Source organism: Anolis carolinensis, unplaced genomic scaffold (genome assembly GCF_035594765.1).
Source record: "Anolis carolinensis isolate JA03-04 unplaced genomic scaffold, rAnoCar3.1.pri scaffold_11, whole genome shotgun sequence".
Classification (NCBI taxonomy): domain Eukaryota; kingdom Metazoa; phylum Chordata; class Lepidosauria; order Squamata; family Dactyloidae; genus Anolis; species Anolis carolinensis.
In genome coordinates, this window is record NW_026943822.1 from 355,413 (window position 1) to 376,806 (window position 21,394).

At 42.1% G+C, this 21,394-nt stretch overlaps 1 protein-coding gene across 2 annotated transcripts in view; it reads right to left on the reverse strand.

Annotated features, from left to right (window-relative positions):
* map2k5 (mitogen-activated protein kinase kinase 5) overlaps positions 1-21,394 on the reverse strand; it is a 154,082-nt gene that overhangs the window by 86,214 nt on the left and 46,474 nt on the right. For both annotated transcript variants that reach the window (XM_062963086.1, XM_062963085.1), the window contains exon 9: positions 5,285-5,324. In XM_062963086.1, coding sequence (XP_062819156.1) covers positions 5,285-5,324 — 40 coding nt within the window. The remainder of the gene's footprint in view (positions 1-5,284; positions 5,325-21,394) is intronic.

The following is a 21,394-nucleotide window of genomic DNA, read 5'->3' on the forward strand; positions in this document are numbered from 1 at the left end:
TGCGATTTTCTTACAGCAGTTGAGGATATGATCAATGGTTTTGTCGGTTTCCTTGCACAGTCTGCATTTTGGGTCATCAGCTGATTTTTCGATCTTGGCCTTAATTGCCTTTGTCCTGATGTCTTGCTCCTGGGCTGCAAGGATCAGGCCTTCTGTCTCCTTCTTCAGGGTCCCATTCGTGAGCCAGAGCCAGGTCTTCTCCTTATCAGCTTTTCCTTCAATTTTGTCAAGGAACTTTCCATGCAATGTTTTGTTGTGCCAGCTGTCAGCTCTAGTTTGTAGTGCAGTTTTCTTGTACTGGTTTTTTGTCTGCTGTGCTTTGAGGAGTTTCTGATTTTTGACTTCAATCAAAGCAGGTTCTTCACTTTGCTTGACATATTCTGCCAGGGCATGTTCTTCTTCTTTGACGGCTTGTTTTACTTGTAAGAGTCCTCTGCCCCCTGATCTTCTAGGCAGATACAGCCGGTCAACATCACTGCGAGGGTGCAGAGAATGATGAATGGTCATGAGTTTTCTTGTTTTTCTGTCCAAATTGTCATTATTATTATTATTATTATTATTATTATTATTATTATTACTACTACTACTACTACTACTACTACTACTATGGCTCCATTGAGTCCCAGTCTCCAGGGCAACAGAAAGGAAGCCTGCTTCCTCTTCTTTAGGGCATCCATTCCAATATTTAAACACGGATCCCACGTCCCCTTCTCTCAGCCTAAACAGAGGCAGCTCTTTCAGCTGCTCCTCAGAGGGATTCATGGTCTCCAGACCTTTGATCATCCAGTATTTCATTGCAGGATGTATCTGAGAGTCATTCAGGACGTGCAGCAGAAGAGATGGGAACAGATCTAGGAGGCCGGGACAGATGTCCAGACGGCGAACACATCTCCAATTTCCCACCCAAAATGAACAGCACAACTGTTAGAAATGAAATGGTTCTCCTCTCTTGGGGTCAGGAAGGTGACCGAGGGATCCAGGCCTGTCTGAACGGACTCCGTCACACCGGGCGCTTCAAGGGGAAAGGGTTAACCCCGCAAGAAATACCTGAGCCCGCTTTCTCCCCTTCCCGGCTACACCTCCAGGACAAATAAGGATGAGTTGTCAAGTTAAATACAAGCAGTCAAGTGACTGAATTATAATTTACTCGGTGCTCAATTTAAATTAGTGAGAGGCTATTAAAATATACAGTATAGCGATGGCAATTCATCACCAGCTGTCATGGATGACTTCATCTATTTGCGGGAATGGTGTGCGCGCCACTAAAGGGAATGAGAGCAAAATCACAGGTCAAATTAAGCTGCAACTCCATTTTAATTCACTTATTTAATCTGTGGCAACATAATTGTCTTTTACAGTATGTACAACTCAGAGGAAATTTGGGAGTATGATAGTCAGTATACAAATGATTAATCAAATGGAGCATTTAAATGCTCAGTTAAGAGAAGAGGAAGCCCGCGGTAGTCGCAGCGTGGCAGCAGCCACGGCAAGCAGCACCCGCAGCTGGCCACTCTCGCCTCCTCCTCCGCAGGAGAAAGCGAGGAAGAGAAGGCCTTCAGGCCCCAAAAAGGGCCACCAGAAAACATGGGAGACGTAGTCCACAAGGCAGCGCTGGTTGGAAGAGAAGAAGGACCAAGACACAAGGCAGAGGGAATCCCGTGGGGAGGGCTTGCTCTCTCGTTTTCGGATTCTTAGATCAATGTCACATTTTGTATTTGGTCTGCATGAAGAGGTCCACTTCCTCCTCCTTCCCGAAAGCCCTTATTGTGCTTTATGACTCTTTTGTTTGAGAAGGAAGCACCATGAGGTCTCTCTCTTCCTCAAGGGCCATGAAGACAGGCATGACAGCCAGCATCAGGGACTCTTCTCCCAATGTTCGGCAGCTTTCTTTTGCCTATCTACCTTTCCTAAGGAGCCCCCGGTGGCGCAGCGTGTTAAACCGCTGAGCTGCTGAACTTGCGGACCGAAAGGTTGCAGGTTCGAATCCGGGGAGCGAAGTGAGCACCTGTGGCTAGCCTCAGCTTCTGTCACCCGAGCAGTTCCACCAAGAGCAACGCTGACCTGCTCTTGGCTGTGCGTCTGTGGCACCGATGCGGACGGTCAGAAGGTGGATCGGGTGATGCAAGACGATATATCAATTATCGCAATGCCAGGGCAGAGGCCGCCTCGCAAGTTATTCATGCTCTGGTAGCCTTGGATTATTGCCATGCATTATACATGGGCCTAGCCTTCAAAGGGGTTCGGAAACGTCATTAGTCCTGAACAGAAGCGCCAGTGCGGATAGGAAAGGTCCAAAACGATCACATTGTGCACAGAGGATGTATGTCTAGTCAAAACGCTGCTTCTTGCTTTAATGCTAACTGGCTTAAACCATGGGTTAAACCACTGAGCTGCTGAATTTGCTGACCAAAAGGTCGCCTGTTCAAATCTGGGGAGCGGAGTGACTCCCACTGTTAGCCCCAACTTATGCCAACTTAGCAGTTCAAAACCATGCAAATATGAGTAGATCAATAGGTACCGCTTTGGCAGAAAGGTAACAGCGCTCCCTGCAGTCATGCTGGCCACATGACCTTGGAGGTGTCTATGGGCAACGCCGGCTCTTTGGCTTAGAAATGGAAATGAACACCAGCTCCCAGAAGGGACACGACTGGACTTAAATGTCAGGGGACAACCTTTACTCTTACCTTACAATATGTAAATACTGTATCTATATTTGGTGTAAGTTTTTTTATATTTTTGCGTTTTTAGTCTATGTAATTTATTGTATATATTTTACTAGCTGTGCCCGGCCACGTGTTGCTGTGGCAAAGTATGGTGGTATGGGAAATAAAGTATTGAGGAATTGGTGGTAGTTAAGGTAAAGGGTAAAGGTTTTCCCCTGACGGAGCTTAGCCTTCTAACTGGCAGAAATTGGATAAAAACAATTATTCCTCTCCCTCTAACTGGGCCTTTATTTTTCTTTTCTTTTTGTTGTATGAACGTGGAGGCATGGATGAGGGGTTGTGCTGCCAAGTTTAGTGTTTCTGGGATGTGTAGTTTTGTTGTTTTGTCCTAGGCCGAAATTTCATTACCCTTTTATATATATATATAGATGTTCATGTGTGTTTGACTTTGCTGTACCCTACCTCAAGCCATCAGAAGAGGCTGGTAATAAATAAATATTATATAAGCACACAGTCACACACCTGTTGTTGCTACTATATGCCTCCAAGTCAGCTCCGATTTATTCCAGGATTTTCTTTGCAAAAATTATTCTGAAGAGTTTTGACACTGTTTTTCTTTAAGGGTAAGAGAGAGTGACTTGCCCATCATCACCAGTGGGTTTCCATGGCTGACCGATTTCAAACAATGGGCCATCACAGTCTGACACTCAACTGCTACACCATGTCTAGGTCCTAAAGGAGAATTTTAAAAGCTGAGACTGGATGGCCACATTGTGCTATTTCCAATGCCTCCAAGGTTCCAGAAGGCAGCAAGGCCCATTTTGGGCAACCAGAAGTAGCATCGTATGACTCCTACCAAAGGAAGCAAGGCAGGCGGTTGTAAGATTAAAGGGCCCTTTGAGGGGTCCATTCATTGTTTATATTTTAGATTTGGAATCTACCAAACACTGCCTGGAGAACTATGGTTTCTGAGTGGTCTGAAGTGTAATAAAGACACAAATCCATATATCATTCCTGTTGCCGTTACAAAAATGTAGGATCCAGTGCCTGATTATTGGACACAAAAAGAAGCTTTTGGGTTTTTTTTCCAACCTGAACATAAAATGAAGCTAATAGAAGTCAACTTTAAGAAGAATTTCTTGTTCTTCCTGAACATGCAGAATGAAGGCTTTTGTGGAAGAATGGATGGAAAGGAAGGCCCATATTCAGAAGGGAGCCAGAAAGGGCAAAGGAAGATGCCTCCTCAGCAATGTGGTGTCCTCACAAGAGGGCCCTGCATATGCCATCCTCCTCTTATTTTGGGGGTAAAAACATGTTCTAAAAGGCTTTTAGGGAACAGATACACAAAGTGACTCTGGAATGCACTGCCAAAAGAGATCAGGCAATCCCCTACATTATCCAATTTCCGTAAGGAACTGAAGACCTGGTGGTGTCAGCTGGTTTTTGAGTAATTACATTGGAATACCGCCGATTTCTGGGCCTGAATATATTGCATAAGATTTATCTAGCCTAAAAGGATACACTTTAATATATTGGGTTTATGGTTCCCGTCCCCTTGATCAGGTTGTGTGTTATTTATTGCTATATAATTGTATTGTTTTACCTTGCTTAATAATGTGTTATTATGTTGCTATGTCATGTATGTGTTGTTTTTATGATTGGAAACCACCCTGAGTCCCATCCGGGAGATAGGGCGGTATATAAATATATTATTATTATTATTATTATTATCATCATCATCATCATCATCATCAAGACAAATACTGACTGGCAACCATTAATAAACTTTCTCACGAAAGAAAAGAACCTCAGGATAACATAAATACAGAATAACTATGAGGAAAATAAGGAAAACCCTATAAATTTTTATAAATATAACAATAATATCGATGATAGTGAAGCTTCAAGCACAAGAAAAAAACAGAACTATTGGGGTAAACCCCCACACGGACTAGAGCCAATATAGACAAAGATGGAAGTCTCTGAACCCCCCCCCCTTTTTTTTCCCTTTTTTCTCTTTCCTTTTTCTCCTCTTTATTCCTTCTTCTGATTTTTTTTAAATTTACATATATTCTATATTTCCTACTTTACTATAATTTAAAATGTTCCCCCACTTTTATTGTATTTCTTGAAAAACCTCACAAATAAATATTAAAAAAAAAAGACAAAAGGCCACAAAACCCAAAATCGCCACAATAACAAAGAGAAAGGCATTGAGAACCTGCTCTTGGATACAAAAACTGCATACCATCGCTGGGTTATTTCAAACAGAAGACATAATAGAAAAGGAAGGTCTTCCAGAATCACCGTAAGAAGGAAGGACAAAAACAGCAAGGAGCAAATCAACAGAAAGAGAACTCCACCAGCTTCAATATCTGTGACTTTCCCATTGACTTTAAGCCACATCCATAGAAATTTTCTCAGGATGACCTGTCCAACCAAGAAAAGCAAAGTGTGTGTACTGCCTAATGCTTTGTTGCTATATGAAAGATATGCTGCTCTCACTGTGGAATTTTTCGATTTACAACCTTGAAACTAAGAGCAACAAAACAACAAATGCAGGAAGAAGAGAAAAGGATGGGTTGGTGGTTCAAACGTATAGGAGTGTAGGGAACACTTACCTTCACAGCCAGTATTTTCCCACTGGGGGCATGATTTGCTCTGCATCCGGAAAAGAAGAAAAGAAAGACATTAGTTTAGACGACAGAGAAGTCACATCCATTCTTTGATCTGTTCAGGATTGTAGCTAATGTAATTCTAGAGCTCTCTCATCATCATCATCATCATCTTCATAATTGTAACTTTGGTGGAGTTTGTTCTTTATTCACAAAGAACAAACTCTAACTTCTATGAAGCACCAGCTTCAAATTTCAAAACAACTAATTTGCGACACATCTCTGTCCACACATGATCCTTTCATTTTATAAATGTCATTTTAAATAGCCATGCAGCTGAAGTCAACATCCCAATTGGGAAGAAATCTGGAAGAAAAAATTAAAATACACAGCGGCCATCGATATTAAAGAAAACTGGTATAAAATGCAATACAAGTGGTACTATACTCCCGAAAAACTAGCAAAATTCAACAAAAAGAACTCCAACCTATGCTGGAAATGTGGGGGGGAAATAGGGACATTTTACCACCAATGGTGGACCTGTGAGAAAATAAAAAAACTATTGCAAGGCAGTACACCAAACAACACAAGAAATTACAGGCACAAAATTCAAATTAGAACCAGAAATGTATCTATTAGGCTTTACAAACCCAAAATTTAACAAAAATGAAGATAGAATTTTCTTTCACATAAGTACAGCTGCCAGACTCGCATTAGCAAAAGTATGGAAGGGGAAAAGACTTCCAACCACAGAGGAATGGCTAAGTAAAATATGGGATATAATTCAAATGGACAACTTAACACAAAAGTTAAGAGAAGGGAAAAATAAAACTGACTGGACATGCTTCATAAAATACATGAGAAAAAGAAGAACAGACCTTATGATAGACCTGTCCCATAAATAAAAATGATCAGAAGGAGACCAAAGAAACTTAAAGATAATGAAAAAAGAACCTCCGAAGCCAAGATGGGAAGTCAAATCACAATCAAGAGCACAACTGTGTTTTATATATATTTCTCTTTCCGCCTGCCTCCCCCTGTCTTTCCCTTTCTTCATTACTTCCTACTATCTCTTAAGTTATTATTTGTTCTCCCACTTTCAATGTACTATATTCACATGAAATAAATAAAAACTATTGAACATCCCAATCAGAAGAGGCCATTCTGTTTGTACCATTTTGAATTCCCTAAGCAGGGTCCCTTAAAACGGTGAACACGAGACCATGTTTGTTTGCAAATAACATCACAGATTCTATCAGTCTTATTCTAAAGCAATCTGAAGAAGGCATTGAAGAGGCCCGGGTGTTTGGGAGCCCGACCACAAGATGCTCAACCAATAAACCAGAGAGAGAGTAAAGTGAGCCCTGAAGTAACCATGGATGGACTAAGAGTGCCAAAACATGTTGACTTTCAGATCAGGAGGGACGATAAGGAGACAAGCAGCCGAGATCTGGTGCTCGGCGTCTGTTGGTTTAATCCGCACTCCACCGGGCCGTTGGGCAACTTAATTAGCTTGTCAAGAAAGCCGATCCCTTCCCCTCCCTTTCTTCCATTAAAAAGGGGGAGGGCATCTCTTGTTTCCAAGTGAATTAGAAGGAAAGACTTGATGATTTAATTATGATGCACGCCAATTCATCCGTGGAAGTTTGGGTTAAATTTCCAGCAAAGAGCAAGTACCTGGTTTGGTTTACAGAGCACTGACAGTAGCAATTTAACATTTAATTATCCCTGAGAAAGAGATGCCCCATCGGATACGGTGCCCGGGGGGGCCGGCCGGCGGCTCGGCCCCCCTCGTACCTGGCAGGAAGGGACGCTGGCTTACTCCTGACCGGCAGGGCATCTCGATTGCCTTGACCTCCTCCCTGCAAAGTGATTAATGGAGTCTGAGCGGAGCTTTGGTTACACCAAAACAACACCGGACACCTCCGCCGGGTCTTAATTAACAGCTAACTCTTCAAATTAGGCTGCGGCCACCGCAGTAATTACCTGTCCCAAAGAGTTTGTTGGGGAAACATTTTCGGCCCCAAGACGGTGGAGAGATACAAGCTGAAAATGGGCTTTGAAATGATGTCCTTGCCAAGTCCATCCAATGATGGGAACCAGTTTGGGGCCACATGTGGATAGCGCACCTGTCTACTTATGTATGTCGTATCTATATATATAAAAGGGTAATGAAATTTCGGCCTAGGACAAAACAACAAAACTACACATCCCAGAAACACTAAACTTGGCAGCACAACCCCTCATCCATGCCTCTACGTTCATACAACAAAAAGAAAAGAAAAATAAAGTCCTAATTAGAGGGAGAGGAAGAATTGTTTTTATCCAATTGCTGCCAGTTAGAAGGCTAAGCTCTGCCCACTTGGTCTCCTAGCAACCCACTCAGCCCAGGGGACAGGCAGAGTTAGGCCTCACTTAGGCCTCTTCCACACTGCCTATAAAATACTGATTATCTGATTTGAACTGGATTATATGGCAGTGTAGACTCAAGGCCCTTCCACACAGCTATTTATAATGGACTTAATGTAAGGTAAAACCTTTACCCTTGACCTTAACAACCACCAATTCCTCAATGGTTTATTTCCCATACCACCATACTTCGCCACAGCAACGCGTGGCCGGGCACAGCTAGTCTTTATTTATTTGTTTATTTATTTACTTACATCACTTTTACCCCGCCTTTCTCCCCAAGGGGAACTCAAGGTGGCTTACAATAAATAGGCAAAAATTCAATGCCTAAAAACAATGTACAAAACAACAATTCATATAGTTTTGTACATTGTTTTTAGGCATTGAAGTTTTGCCTATTTATTTATTTACAGTAGAGTCTCACTTATCCAACGTAAACGGGCCGGCAGAATGTTGGATAAGGGAATATGTTGGATAATATGGAGGGATTAAGGAAAAGCCTATTAAACATCAAATTAGGTTATGATTTTACAAATTAAGCACCAAAACATCATGTTATACAACAAATTTGACAGAAAAATTAGTTCAATACACAGTAATGCTATGTAGTAATTACTGTATTTACGAATTTAGCACCAAAATATCACAATGCATTGAAAACATTGACTACAAAAATGCGTTGGATAATCCAGAACGTTGGATAAGTGGGTGTTGGATAATAATAATAATAATAATAATAATAATAATAATAATAATAATAATAACTTTATTTTTATACCCCGCCCCATCTCCCCGGGAGGGACTCGGAGCGGCTTACAAGGGGCCATGCCCGACATAAAAATAGAATAACAGCGATAAAACAATAAAAACAATTTTTGGATAAGTGAGACTCTACTGTATGTACAAAACAACAATTCATATGGTGGAGCCTCTGGTGGCCTAGGGGATAAAAGCCTTGTGACTTGAAGGTTGGGTTGCTGACCTGAAGGCTGCCAGGTTCGAATCCCACCCGGGGAGAGCGCGGATGAGCTCCCTCTATCAGCTCCAGCTCCATGCAGGGACATGAGAGAAGCCTCTCACAAGGATGGTAAAAACATCAAAACATCCGGGCATCCCCTGGGCAACGTCCTTGCAGACGGCCAATTTTCTCACTCCAGAAGCAACTCAAATTGCTCCTGACACGGAAAAAAAAACACAATTCATGTAAGACAATGTACAAAACAATTCATATAAAAACAGATACCATTACAAAATAAAATCACACTATGTAAAATTTTAAGCAAGTCCAAAATTAGAATCTATTCATCCAGAATCCCCAATAAGTCTTCGTACAGTATACCTGGAAGCTACAAGGTGTAGAGCCTTTTCAACCTCGGCTCCAATTCTGTGGAACTCATGGCCTCCATATGTGAGAGCAATGTCGGAGTTGAAATCTTTTGTCAAAGCGCTCAAGATTTGGCTGTTTGGTTGTGCATTTAAGTAATCAGATCTAATTTGCCAAATAGTCACTGTTGAATGCTTTTATGTTGAATGTTTTATATTGTGGAATGATATTTTAAATTGTAAGTCGCTCGGAGCACTCTAAATTTACGAATTTAGCACCAAAATATCATGATACAGTAGAGTCTCACTTATCCAACACTCGCTTATCCAAGGTTCTGGATTATCCAAGGCATTTTTGTAGTCAATGTTTCAATATATTGTGATATTTTGGTGCTAAATTTGTAAATACAGTAATTACAACTTTACTGTGTATTGAACTACTTTTTCTGTCAAATTTGTTGTATAACATGAAGTTTTGGTGCTTAATTTGTAAAATCATAACCTAATTTGATGTTTAATAGGCTTTTCCTTAGTCCCTCCTTATTATCCAAGATATTCGCTTATCCAAGCTTCTGCTGGCCCGTTTAGCTTGGATAAGTGAGACTCTACTGTAATAATAATAATAATAAGAATAATAATAATAATAATAATAAATACAGGAAAATAATACATGTAATAATAAATAGAGTGAAATATTAAATGTATTAATAATAATAAAAATAGAGTAAAATAAATGTAATAATAGCAACAATAATAGAGAAAAATAATAAATGTACCATATATTCTCGAGTATAAGCTGACCCAAATATAAGCCAACCAGGACCCTCATCCGAGTATAAGCCAAGGGGGGCTTTTTCAGTCTTAAAAAAAGGACTAAAACTAGGCTTATACTCGAGTATATACAGTATGTCTATTTATACCCCGCTTTTTCTCTCCTCAAAGGAGACTCAGAGATCACCTGCTCCCTTAACTTAAGCCAACTACCTGAAAAGTGAAGTGCCCCTCTTGCCACCTGCCCATCAGGAAAACAGAAAGACGTTTGCCAAATGCCACTCCATTGGTGTTCAATTATTCCTGCGCTTTCATTTACAAAGCACAGCCTTTGAGCAGAACAGGCGTAATTGTGTCAAATATTTTATTAACCTTGACTATTAACCATATCCCCAGACGTTGGACGCCCCGAAGGAAGCAGCGTGGGCCAAGTCCATTTCGCATCGTGGTGCGCTTCTCCGGCTCTGGAAACTCAAACGCTTCCCCGCAGGGCATTCGGAGAAGGCAGCCTGCCCAGACCCGGCACAGCAGATATTTCGGGCAGAGAAAGAGCCAGGCAGATACACACACACACACACACACACCACCCACACTTGGGCCAAACCGTGCACGTCTTCCCTCAAAGCTCCTGATGGAAAGAGTTGAACACACACACAATCAACAGTTGGGAAGGCTGGCAATAGAGACCGTTAGATCTCACCAGTTAATGGCTCTATCTTCCAATATGAGCCTATCCCAATTCAAAATCGTTTGGTCCCATTTTAAGAATATTTTATATGAGTTTATCTAGGGCCCCTGGTGGTGGCGCAGTGGGTTAAAGCGCTGAGCTGCTGAACTTGCAGACCAAAAGGTTGCAGGTTCGAATCCGGGGAGCGGAGTGAGCACCCGTGGTTAGCCTCAGCTTCTGCCAACCTAGCAGTTCGAAAACATGCCAATGTGAGTAGACCAATAGGTACGGCTCCGGTGGGAAGGTAAGGGAGCTCCATGCAGTCATGGCACTGGCCACATGACCTTGGAGGTGTCTACGGACAACGCCGGCTCTTCGGCTTAGAAATGGAGATGAGCACCAACCCCCAGAGTCATTGGACAAGACTGGACTTAACGTCAGGGGAAAACCTTTACCTTTACTAGGATGTTCTGTTTTAACTGTATGTGTTTTAAGTTTTGCATGTTAGCTTGAGTTGTAGTAATAAAGGCAAAAAGGATATAAATGAATGGAGGAGAAGGAGGAGGATGTGGTTGTTCTGCAAATCCTGCTTAATAAAACATTGACAGCTTCTTCTGGTGGCCAGGTGAATCTCACTTTTCTTAGAAAAGGAATATACGTGGGTGGTTTGGTGTTTAACTACTGCTTCTGTTAAACAGAATATATACACCCAACTCTGGCTCCTGGGTCCTTTTTTCCCCTTTCATGGTCTACCACAGATACCCTTATTTCAATCCAGAATCCCCATTGCTTTAAACAAAGTTATGGTGAGTTTCCAGGAGAGAAACAGTCGGCGCCAAATGAGATGCTGGTCCCCATCACATTTGGAGGGGAAATTAGTACAATATAGTAATTTATTGCCAGTATTGTGCTATGCTAATAATATAATATTGTATGTAAATTTAATTTGTAAGCCTCTCTGAGTCCCCTTTGGGGTGAGAAGGGCGGGATATAAATGTAATTAATTAATTAATGGACGTGAGATAACTTGAGAAATACCAAGGTGAGTAATGATGACTCTTGCACCAGTTTTGCTCAAAACAAAGGGACTCTCGTGTAACTGTTTCCCTTTCTTAGAAAAGATGCTTCTAATCATCTCTATCTGTCTGTTTTGGATGCCGTTCTACACAAGGCAGCTGTTGACTTGGCTTCATAATATATTGCCCAACAACAGTTCGGAACGGTCTGAATCAAACAGATACGGAGCGCTGAACTGAAATGATCGAGAGAAAAATAACAGCCGATGATGAGAGTTTCATCTGTGGCAAGTCGAGAGAGGCTGAACATTGCACATTGTGCAAGGATATGATGGTCACCAGCTGCAGCAAACCAGCAACAAACCACAACCCGAACTGGTTCCAGGCCGAAGCACTAATGGCCAGCATTTCAGGGTTTTAATGAGGATATTTCCCATGTACCGACAAGCCATCTGAAAAGGAAGGGATTCAGATGGTTTCCAGGAAATTAGCACTTTGACAGTTGTTGCCTCCCGTAATAGGCCAGGCCATTAGCTTGACTGGCTGGCTGTTCGGAAGAGGAAAATTCAGAAGTGAGCGGCGCTACTAAAACAGAGCAAGCCTTATTGGGACTTTGCTCACGCAAAGCAACCATCCCAGCCAAGCTTCCTTCTGTCCAAAACCCCGCTGCAGATGCTGGAGCGATGGCTGCAAAATGATTCATTGTGGCCTTGAAAGGGCCCTTCTGGCACCCGCGTTTTTGCCTCCGAAAGGCCAACGCTTCCAGCGAATCAAGATGGAGCAGAACGAAGAAGTGCAAAGTCTCGGAGGTAAGAACACTCACCATGCCATTTCGGGCTCATACAGGGGGGAAATCCTATTCTTAAAAACATTTTTAAAGTATCTTCCTACAAATAGAATGCATGCAAAAATAGTTTCTCTCTTTGTCCTATGCTAGTTTTCTATTATTTAAAGCATGAGGATTTATGGCCTAAGTGAGACATAACACGGGGTACTGCATTCCAAGTCCAGGAGGCTAACCATGCAACCCCTATCTTGGATAAGTCACACTCTCTCAGCCCAAGTGGGGTAAATCTCCTTGGAAGAAATCTGGATGAGAAAACCCAAGGATCAAGGCATCCATTTGTTTAGATCTAGTGTTGTGTTGAGTGCTGGATTAGGACGATGGGGCATTAGGGGTCAAATCCCCGGTCAGACACAGAAACCCATGGTGTGACTTTGGGCAAGTCCCACTCTCTCAGGTCCTTTCTATACGGTCATATAAAATACAGATTATCTGCTTTGAACTGGATCATCTGGCAGTATAATAAATAATAATAAAATAAAACTTTATTTATACCCCGCCACCATCTCCCCACGGGGACTCGGGGCGGCTCACATGGGGCAAGGCCCAACTAGCACAATTTACAAAAACAACAGCATAAATACATTGAACAATATACAAAAAATAATAAAACACAGTAAGACAATAAAACAAGAGTTAATATAGCAGTAAATCAATCAACCACCAAGTACAATTCAGTCGACTTCATTGGTGGGGGGGACTGCAGCAGCAATATAAACAACATCATCACTTAAAATACCAGAATAAAAGGGACCTAAAAAAAATCAGGATAGAGTTATAGTATAGACTCATATAATCCAGTTCAAAGCAGATAATGTGGATTTTCTGATCTGATAATCAGATTATTTGGCAGTATAGAAGGGGCCTCAGCCTCAGAGGAAGGCAATGGTGGCAATCTGTCACTAAATCTTGTCAAAAAGATCTTAGAAGTCTTTTTTCATGTCAGGAAAGACTTGAGAAATTGCAAGTAACTTCTGTTGTGAGAGAATTGGCCGTCTGCAAAGACGTTGCCCAGGGGACGCCTGGATGTTTTGATGTTTTGACCATCCTTGTGGAAGGCTTCTCTTATGTCCTTAAATGGGGAGCTGGAGCTGATAGGGGGAGCTCATCTGCGCTCTCCCTGGGTGGGATTCGAACTGTCTGCCTTCAGGTCAGCAGCCCAACCTTCAAGTCATCAGCCCTGCTGGCACAAAGGTTTAACCCACTGCGCCTGTCGCCGGGGGCTCCTACTGAAATGATCAAGAGAAGAACAACAGCCGACCATCACAGTCTTAGAGGAATCCACACGAAGGCACCCAACAACAAGACAGCTGTTCTGTGATATACATAATAACTGGGGGTTAATTACGATCCTTTTAATTACCTTTGTATACTGCCCCAATATTCTTAAGAATGGAAATTAAAATGTGTATACACAGAGAGAGGATGTATCCACATTGTAGACTAAAGGCAGTTTGACCTCAATTTAGCGACCATTGCTCAATACTATAGAATCTGGGAGTTGTAGTTTGTCAGAAATGGCAAAAGACCTTGTAAAACTACAAGGGAATATGTTTCTTAGAGAATATGAAAAGAAGCAGACAGGAGGATTCTCTAAAAATGGGAGAAAAAAACCTCTATTTTAGCTTTTTCTTATGTACATACTAAAAACCAATCCATAGAAGGGTTGTTGTGCGTTTTCCGGGCTGTATGGACATGTTCCAGAAGCATTCTCTCCTCACAACCTCTGAGGATGTCTGCCATAGATGTAGGTGAAACGTCAGGAGAGAATGCTTCTGGAACATGGCCATACAAGCTGGAAAACACACAACAACCCTGTGATTCTGACCATGAAAGCCTTCGACAACACATAGAAGGGTCATTTTTGACCTGACTCCAGAGTCTGCAATGCAGACCACTTAATCAACAACACTCATCTATATATATAAAAGAGTGATGGCATCAGGGCAGCAGACAAAACAACAAAACTACAGGCCCCCCAACCTCGAAATTTGACAACACAACCCATCATTCACGGCTCTAGGTTGATACAACAAAAAGAAAAGAAAAATAAAGTCCTAATTACAGGGAGAGAAATAATAGTTTTTATCCAATTGCTGCCAGTTTGAAGGCTAAGCTCCGCCCACTTAGTCTCCTAGCAAACTACTCAGTCCAGGGGACAGGCAATGTTAGGCCTCACTTAGGCCTCTTCCACAGATTATCAGATTTTAACTGGATTATATGGCAGTATAGACTCAAGGCCCTTCCATACAGCTATATAACCCATTTAGAATCTTATATTATCTGCTTAGAACTGGATTATCTTGACTCCACACTGCCATATAATCCACTTCAGTGTGCATACTAAACATAAAGACAACCATACAACAGACATTCAATACCACCACTGCCTCAACAATTTCTCACCAACACCACCAGACAACGGCACAGCAACGCGTGGCCGGGCACAGCTAGTCCTATATAAGAAGGCAGGAAGAGTCCAGGATAAAACCTCCCAACCTCACCTCTCTTGTTCTTTACCTGGTTTATTCTTAATCCAGAACAACTTAACTTTTGGCAAAATGTTCCGGAAGATGAGCACGCGATGCAAAAAGAACAAGAAAACAAGTTTAATTTAAGAATCATCCAGTTTCTAATTAAACTGCCATAGGCAGCTGGTTGGATAAGTTTTAATCAGTTTCAGTCACCTATTGATTGGGATGCTGAAGCTTAAAAAATTAAAAGTAAAAGTAAAAGATGATTGGGGAATTGCTCCATCTCCGAACAACAGAGCAGCCCTCGGTAAATAACTCCTCTTTTAACCATCAGCTAAATGAACACTTCAATACCGCAGTACAAAGTCTTCTACAAAATTACTTTAACTAACAAGCAGAAATTTATCAGCTTCAGCCAAAATCAATGCTGAAATCAATTTGAACACTGGTTGTGTCTAAAGGGGCTCATTGGCAATTTAGGGAAATTACACCATGTAAATGTCTGTGCTTTAATTGAACAGTTTCATCAACTAGGCTGTGATTGCTGTCCATTCATTTATTTACTTTCGGCAGAAGGGAGGCTTTCTCTGCCGGGGCTGCGAGGGCGGGCGGGCGAGCGCACTCCGTCTCCATCTCGCTGCACTTTTGCGCATAACGGACTTTATGAGCCGGGCCCTGAACAGCTGGGGTCAATGGAAACAAGCAAGCGGCAATCGGCAGCCAGGCGAGGTTAACCTGCAACCATTCTCTGCAGGAATTTGGTGATTGTGGGGCTGCCAAAAGGCTTCTGAAACAACCGTTAGACAAGTGGAGAAAAGATTCTAAAAAATCAAAGAAGGGGGAAGAGGAACGATGCAACGCCCCGTGGGGAGAAAGAAGGCGGATGGTTCGATCTGAGTAACTGAGCACAAGAGCCATGTTCAAGATGAAGAAAAAGAGATTCTACCTACACGCTAGGAAGAACTTCTTGATAGGAAGAGCTCCATGGAATCCGGTGGAGTCTCCTTCTGTAGAGGTTGTTAAGGAGAAGCTGGATGGCCATCTGTTGGGAAGACTTTGGTTGTACAGTAGAGTCTCAGTTGTTGTATGTCTTTCGGGCTGTGTGGACATGTTCCAGAAGTATTCTTTCCTGATGTTTCGCCCACATCTATGGCAGGCATCCTCAGCCTCAGGCCCCTTCCTTTTCCCCCTCAGCCGCTTTTTTGTTGTTGATTGACTTGTTTTATTGCTTTGTTTTTATATTGTCTGATGTCCGGGCTTGGCCCCATGTAAGCCGCCCCGAATCCCTTTGGGGAGATGGGGCAGGTATAAAATTATTATTATTATTATTATTATTATTATTATTATTATTATTATTATTATTATTATTATATTATGACACAGCAAACAAGATAGACATGCTGGATTTCATATCACAAAATCACAAGTCGAACACTTCCCAAGTGTCTAGGATTGTGTGATGTATTTTCGGATGATGCCTGCAGATCCCAGTAGGGTGGCCTTTTGCAGTTGGCAGATCGTAATTTTGTCAATGTCTATTGTTTCCAAATGCCGGCTGAGATCTTTTGGCATGGCACCCAATGTGCCCATCACCACCGGGACCACCTGCACTGGTTTCTGCCAGAGTCTTTGCAGTTCAATCTTGAGGTCCTGAGAGCGGCTGAGTTTTTCCTGTTGTTTTTCGTCAATGCGACTGTCACCTGGGATGGCAACATCAATGATCCAAACCTTTTTCTTTTCCACAACTGTGATGTCTGGTGTGTTGTGTTCCAAACTTTGTCAGTCTAGATTCGGAAGTTCCACAGTATCTTTGCATGTTCATTTTCCAAGGTTTGTGATCCCACCAGTTCTTAGCTGTTGAAAGGTGGTGGTTGTTGTTGTTGTTGTTGTTATTATACTGCAGATGCAGACTGCAGCCAGGAAATCAGAAGACGTTTACTCCTTGTGAGGAGAGCAAGGACCAACCTCGGTAAAACAGCAAAGAGCAAAGACATCACACTGACAATGAAGGTCCGCATAGTGAAAGCAATGGTATTCCCCATAGTAACCTATGGATGCGAGAGCTGGACCATAAGGAAGGCTGAGCGAAGGGAGAGAGATGCTTTTGAACTCTGGTGTTGGAGGAAAATCCTGAGCGTGCCTTGGACCTTGGCAAGGAGATCCAACCAGTCCATCCTCCAGGAAATAATGCCCAATGGCTGCTCACTGGAGGGAAGGATATTAGAGGCGAAGTTGAAGGACTTTGGCCACATCATGAGGAGACAGGAAAGCTTGGAAAAGATCACGATGCTGGGGAAAATGGAAGGAAAAAGGAAGAGAGGCCGACCAAGGGTGAGATGGATGGACAGTATTCTTGAAGGGTCTGGCTTCACCTTGAAGGAACTGGGGGACAGGGAGCTCTGGCCTGGGCTGGTCCAAGCGGTCACAAAGAGTTGGAGACGACTGAACAAATAAATAACACAGGAGTAGCATTCCTTGTTTTGGGATTTCCGGTGGAAACAGGACACCGATCAGTAGTCTGTTTGCTCCACTTCAACAGAAGAGTTCCGGAATATGAAGAAAGTTGCAAGAGCCAGATGGTTGTGTGTGCTTTAACAGAGAAACATGTAGAGAAACCCGGCCGAAGCTCAGAGGCTGCGACTCACATGAGAAATATTGTGTGTTATTTACCAGTGACACCATTGTATATGAGACTAATAAGGTGCTTTCGCTCTCAATAATTTAGCGCTGCTTCTGCTGGGCCACACGCGTTACAAAGGAGACGCTGCCTTATAAATCACGCTGTTTAAAGTATTTCGCTACAAAATTAGGAGGCCGAACATGGGGCCGTCTAAGAGCAACGGAGGGAAACAAATGCGCCAGGAAGCAAACCCACTCTTGGTGTCGACTCCGCTTTTCCGGTGAATTATATTTCAAAAAAGCAATTCGAGTAAATACCCCAGATGCTGCACCATACAAATATTTTCCAATATGCACAAAAGAGCCCATGCGCTTCATCACAACTGCTTTCAGAGAATATCGGAGAGGTTAAAGGAATTACAACGCTTAGCTTGAATTAGGGAGGGCAATACATCCACAGTGTAAGTATACTCGAAACAACGTCACCGAAATCAGAAGCAGCCGACAACACACCAGTTGAGGGAATTGCTGCTGTGTACTTTCAAGGCAAACCGGAGGCAAAACTATTATGAGCCTGTTTGGGAAACATTTCTTGCCACCACTGGAGAGAGCGGGGCTTCCCCGAGATCACTCAGGTTCTGGGAGATGGTCCAAAAGGTTGGGAACCATTATCCTATAGGACAGCACCCAAGCCCCGACATGAGGAGTCACCATCATTTGTCAATAAGGAAAGGGAAACCCAGTCTATGTGGCCATGTATGGCATTTTTTAAAAATCAAAGAAAAATAAGTATTATAGGTAAAGTACACACAGAAGTGCATGTATTTGGCAACAGTGCACACAATAATGTCATTAGGAAAAGTCAATCACTATATATATATATATATATATATATATATATATATATATATATATATAAATAAAATAAAATAAAATAAAATAGAATTAGAAGAGACTCCAGGGGCATCCAGCCTAATCCCCTTCCACCTTTATGCAGGAAAAGCACAATCAAAGCTGTCCCGACAGATGGCCATCCAACCTCTGTTTGAAAGCCTCAAGAGAAGGAGCTTCCACCACACTCCTGAGGCAGAGAGGTTCATGGTTGGGCAGCTCTCCTTATGGTCAGGAGGTTCTTCCCCATGTTCAGGACACAGAATCTCCTTAATTGGACCCATCGTAATTTGAAATGCATGTGCAATAGGTCCTTCACATTTGCAGGTTTCACTTCTGAAGATCTGATTACTGTATATACTCGAGTATAAGCCTAGTTTTTCAGCCCTTTTTAGGCTTATACTCGAGTGAGGGTCCTGGCTGGCTTCTATTCAGGTCGGCTTATACTTGAGTATATAGGTATTCAGAGTTGGACAGTCTTATCTTATTAAAGTCTTATTATTATCTTAAATTACAGTTTTATATAAATATTCAAAAAACATTTAACCTACGGATGCCTCAAATAATGCAATTTCATTAATATCTATTTTATTTTTGAAATTGACCCATAGCTGCTGCATTTCCCACCCTCGTCTTATACTCAAGTCAAAAAGTTTTCCCAGTTTTTGTGGTAAAATTAGGTGCCTTGGTTTATATTCAGATCAGCTTATACTCGAGTATATACGGTAATATGTTATCTCTAGGGAATCTCTAGTTCCTCCAGCTTGACCCAGACATTCCTGGAGAAAACACTTATAACAACAACAACAATAACAACAACTTTATTTTTTTATCCCGCCACCATCTCCCCGAAGGGCGGCTTACACAGGGACAAGCCTGAACAACAACATAGCATAACATTACATACACAGTAATTTAACACTAAATTAAAAACATTTCAACACAAAATAAAAACGACATAACATGACTATTACTTTAAAAGCCTGAGCATCAATTGTTACTTATCTAGATTTGTAGGCCCTCCAGCGTGAATGCATGGCGATTTTCTGCCAGAAGTTGATCATAAAATTATGCTGAGGGACTTAGATATTCCTAAAGAAGTATTCTCTCAGATAAAAGAGGTGTTTTTAAATATATATATATATATATATATATATATATAGAGAGAGAGAGAGAGAGAGAGAGAGAGAGAGAGCTTTTCCATTTTTGTTGGAATAGCATAATGTGGAGAGATGACTGTATTAGGAAAGGGGTAAATGTTCTTGGACATAAGAGTTTTTGCTGTTTATGTTCTGAGAAAAAACAACTGCAAATGGATTTGGAAACAAAAGGGAAGGAATTTAATTAATGTTGGTGAATTGAGAGCCTGGACATCAGTGAACTTGATAGATTCATCCATCCCTGGATGGCGTTAGGCAAGAGGGGCATCATGGGAGCTTTTCAACATAATTGCAACACCTGAGAAGTTTCCTCACTTGCTTGGGTCTCTTTTAAGAGATAAAATAGGACAGAAATCATCGTCATTATCATCAACGTTATCTACCTGCATGTGTGTTGGAAGAAAAGCCTCTTGGCTACAGCACAAATTCACCCAAACATTGAAAAGCTCAAGTCTTTGAGGGCTAAATCTGAAATGCCCAGTGAGACGGGCGAAATAAAACTGAACCTGAAGCTATAAACCACTTTCCCACTAAAAAAATAATAACCAAATGGAAGGATTAAAAAAACCTGAATTCAGCAAGTTCTCCCTAGAAATATGGCTATAAAAATATTGATTTTTTAAAAAAAACACCCAACTCAATTGACTGAAAAGTTGTTTGTATAGCAGTATTGGCCTCGGCAATGCGCTGGAACAATTTGGCTGCACGGAGTAATCAAGTGCGTTTCTGACGCATAATTATGCCGCCGTCAGATGCCCTTCCTCCCCGAGCCATAAAGCGAGAGGCAGTAAAACCCCGAATGCGCCTCCAATGAAAGAGGCCCTCCCTCCCTCCCTCCCCTCGCTCTTCCCTGAAGCCACCGTTAGCACAAAAGTGATCAATACCTCAATCTCCATAAACTATTTCAATAATAGTTAGTTCACCTGGAAACAGAAACCAAATGCTTCTGCTCAGCGACCTGTGTCCTGCCTCCTTGTTTGCCGAATGGGGGTAATATTTCATTGCCATAATGGATCTGCGCACCGCTTTCCGAGGTCGCACACAAAACCATGAGAGCTTTTGTTCCCGAGTTACAAATCAATACGAGGGGCAGGAGCAAGTGGAAAGCTGGCCAGCGGAAAATACTAAACCAAGCGGTAGAAGCATTTGCAACGCAACAGAAATTAACATCCAGTCTCTCCACTGAAGTATGGGCAGCATCCAGCCACCTGTAAACATTCAGATCTGGACATTTCCATTTGGATCCCGATGCAGCATAAAGCAATGCAATTCAGTGCAAAATGTCTAGGCAGAACGGGAGCCTTTCAACCCAAAAAGGCCCAATAAATCTCCCCAAATAAACATCCATAGTTACAATTCTACTCTAGTCTCTAAATTAAGCATGTTTCGTCATGCTATGAGCTCTCCCAGCAAAAAGGCATCGGTGAACATGGGAAATGGGTGGATCAGGAAACCTCTTCTTTCAGCAAAAGCCAAGCGGTCTGGGGAAATGCCACCGGTCAACACACAAGGAGGGACTCTACATGCGGCAGCTCAGACGCGGAAAGTGTGGCCCATGAGAAGAACGATCTCCCCACTCTCAAAGTATTTTGAAAGCCCCACCACATATCCAACACCCAAAAAGACATTTTGTGGATGGACAGATAGATAGATAGATAGATAGAAAGAGATATAGTCCCAATGTCTGACCAGTTTCTCCAAACATCCTTTATCTGAAATTCTGGAAGACTACAAAATAGCCAAAGTGGGGGCACATTTGCTTTCTGGTGGTTCAATATATACAAACTTTGTTTCATGCACAATATTATTAAAATCTATGTCTATAATAAAAGTGAAAACCTGTATGTGTGTATGTGGCACAGGTGTCTACTCACACAGACAGGCTCCGGCCTCCACAAACAGGCTCCAGTTCCCAGTGCTGAGGAGCCACCAAGTCCCTCTT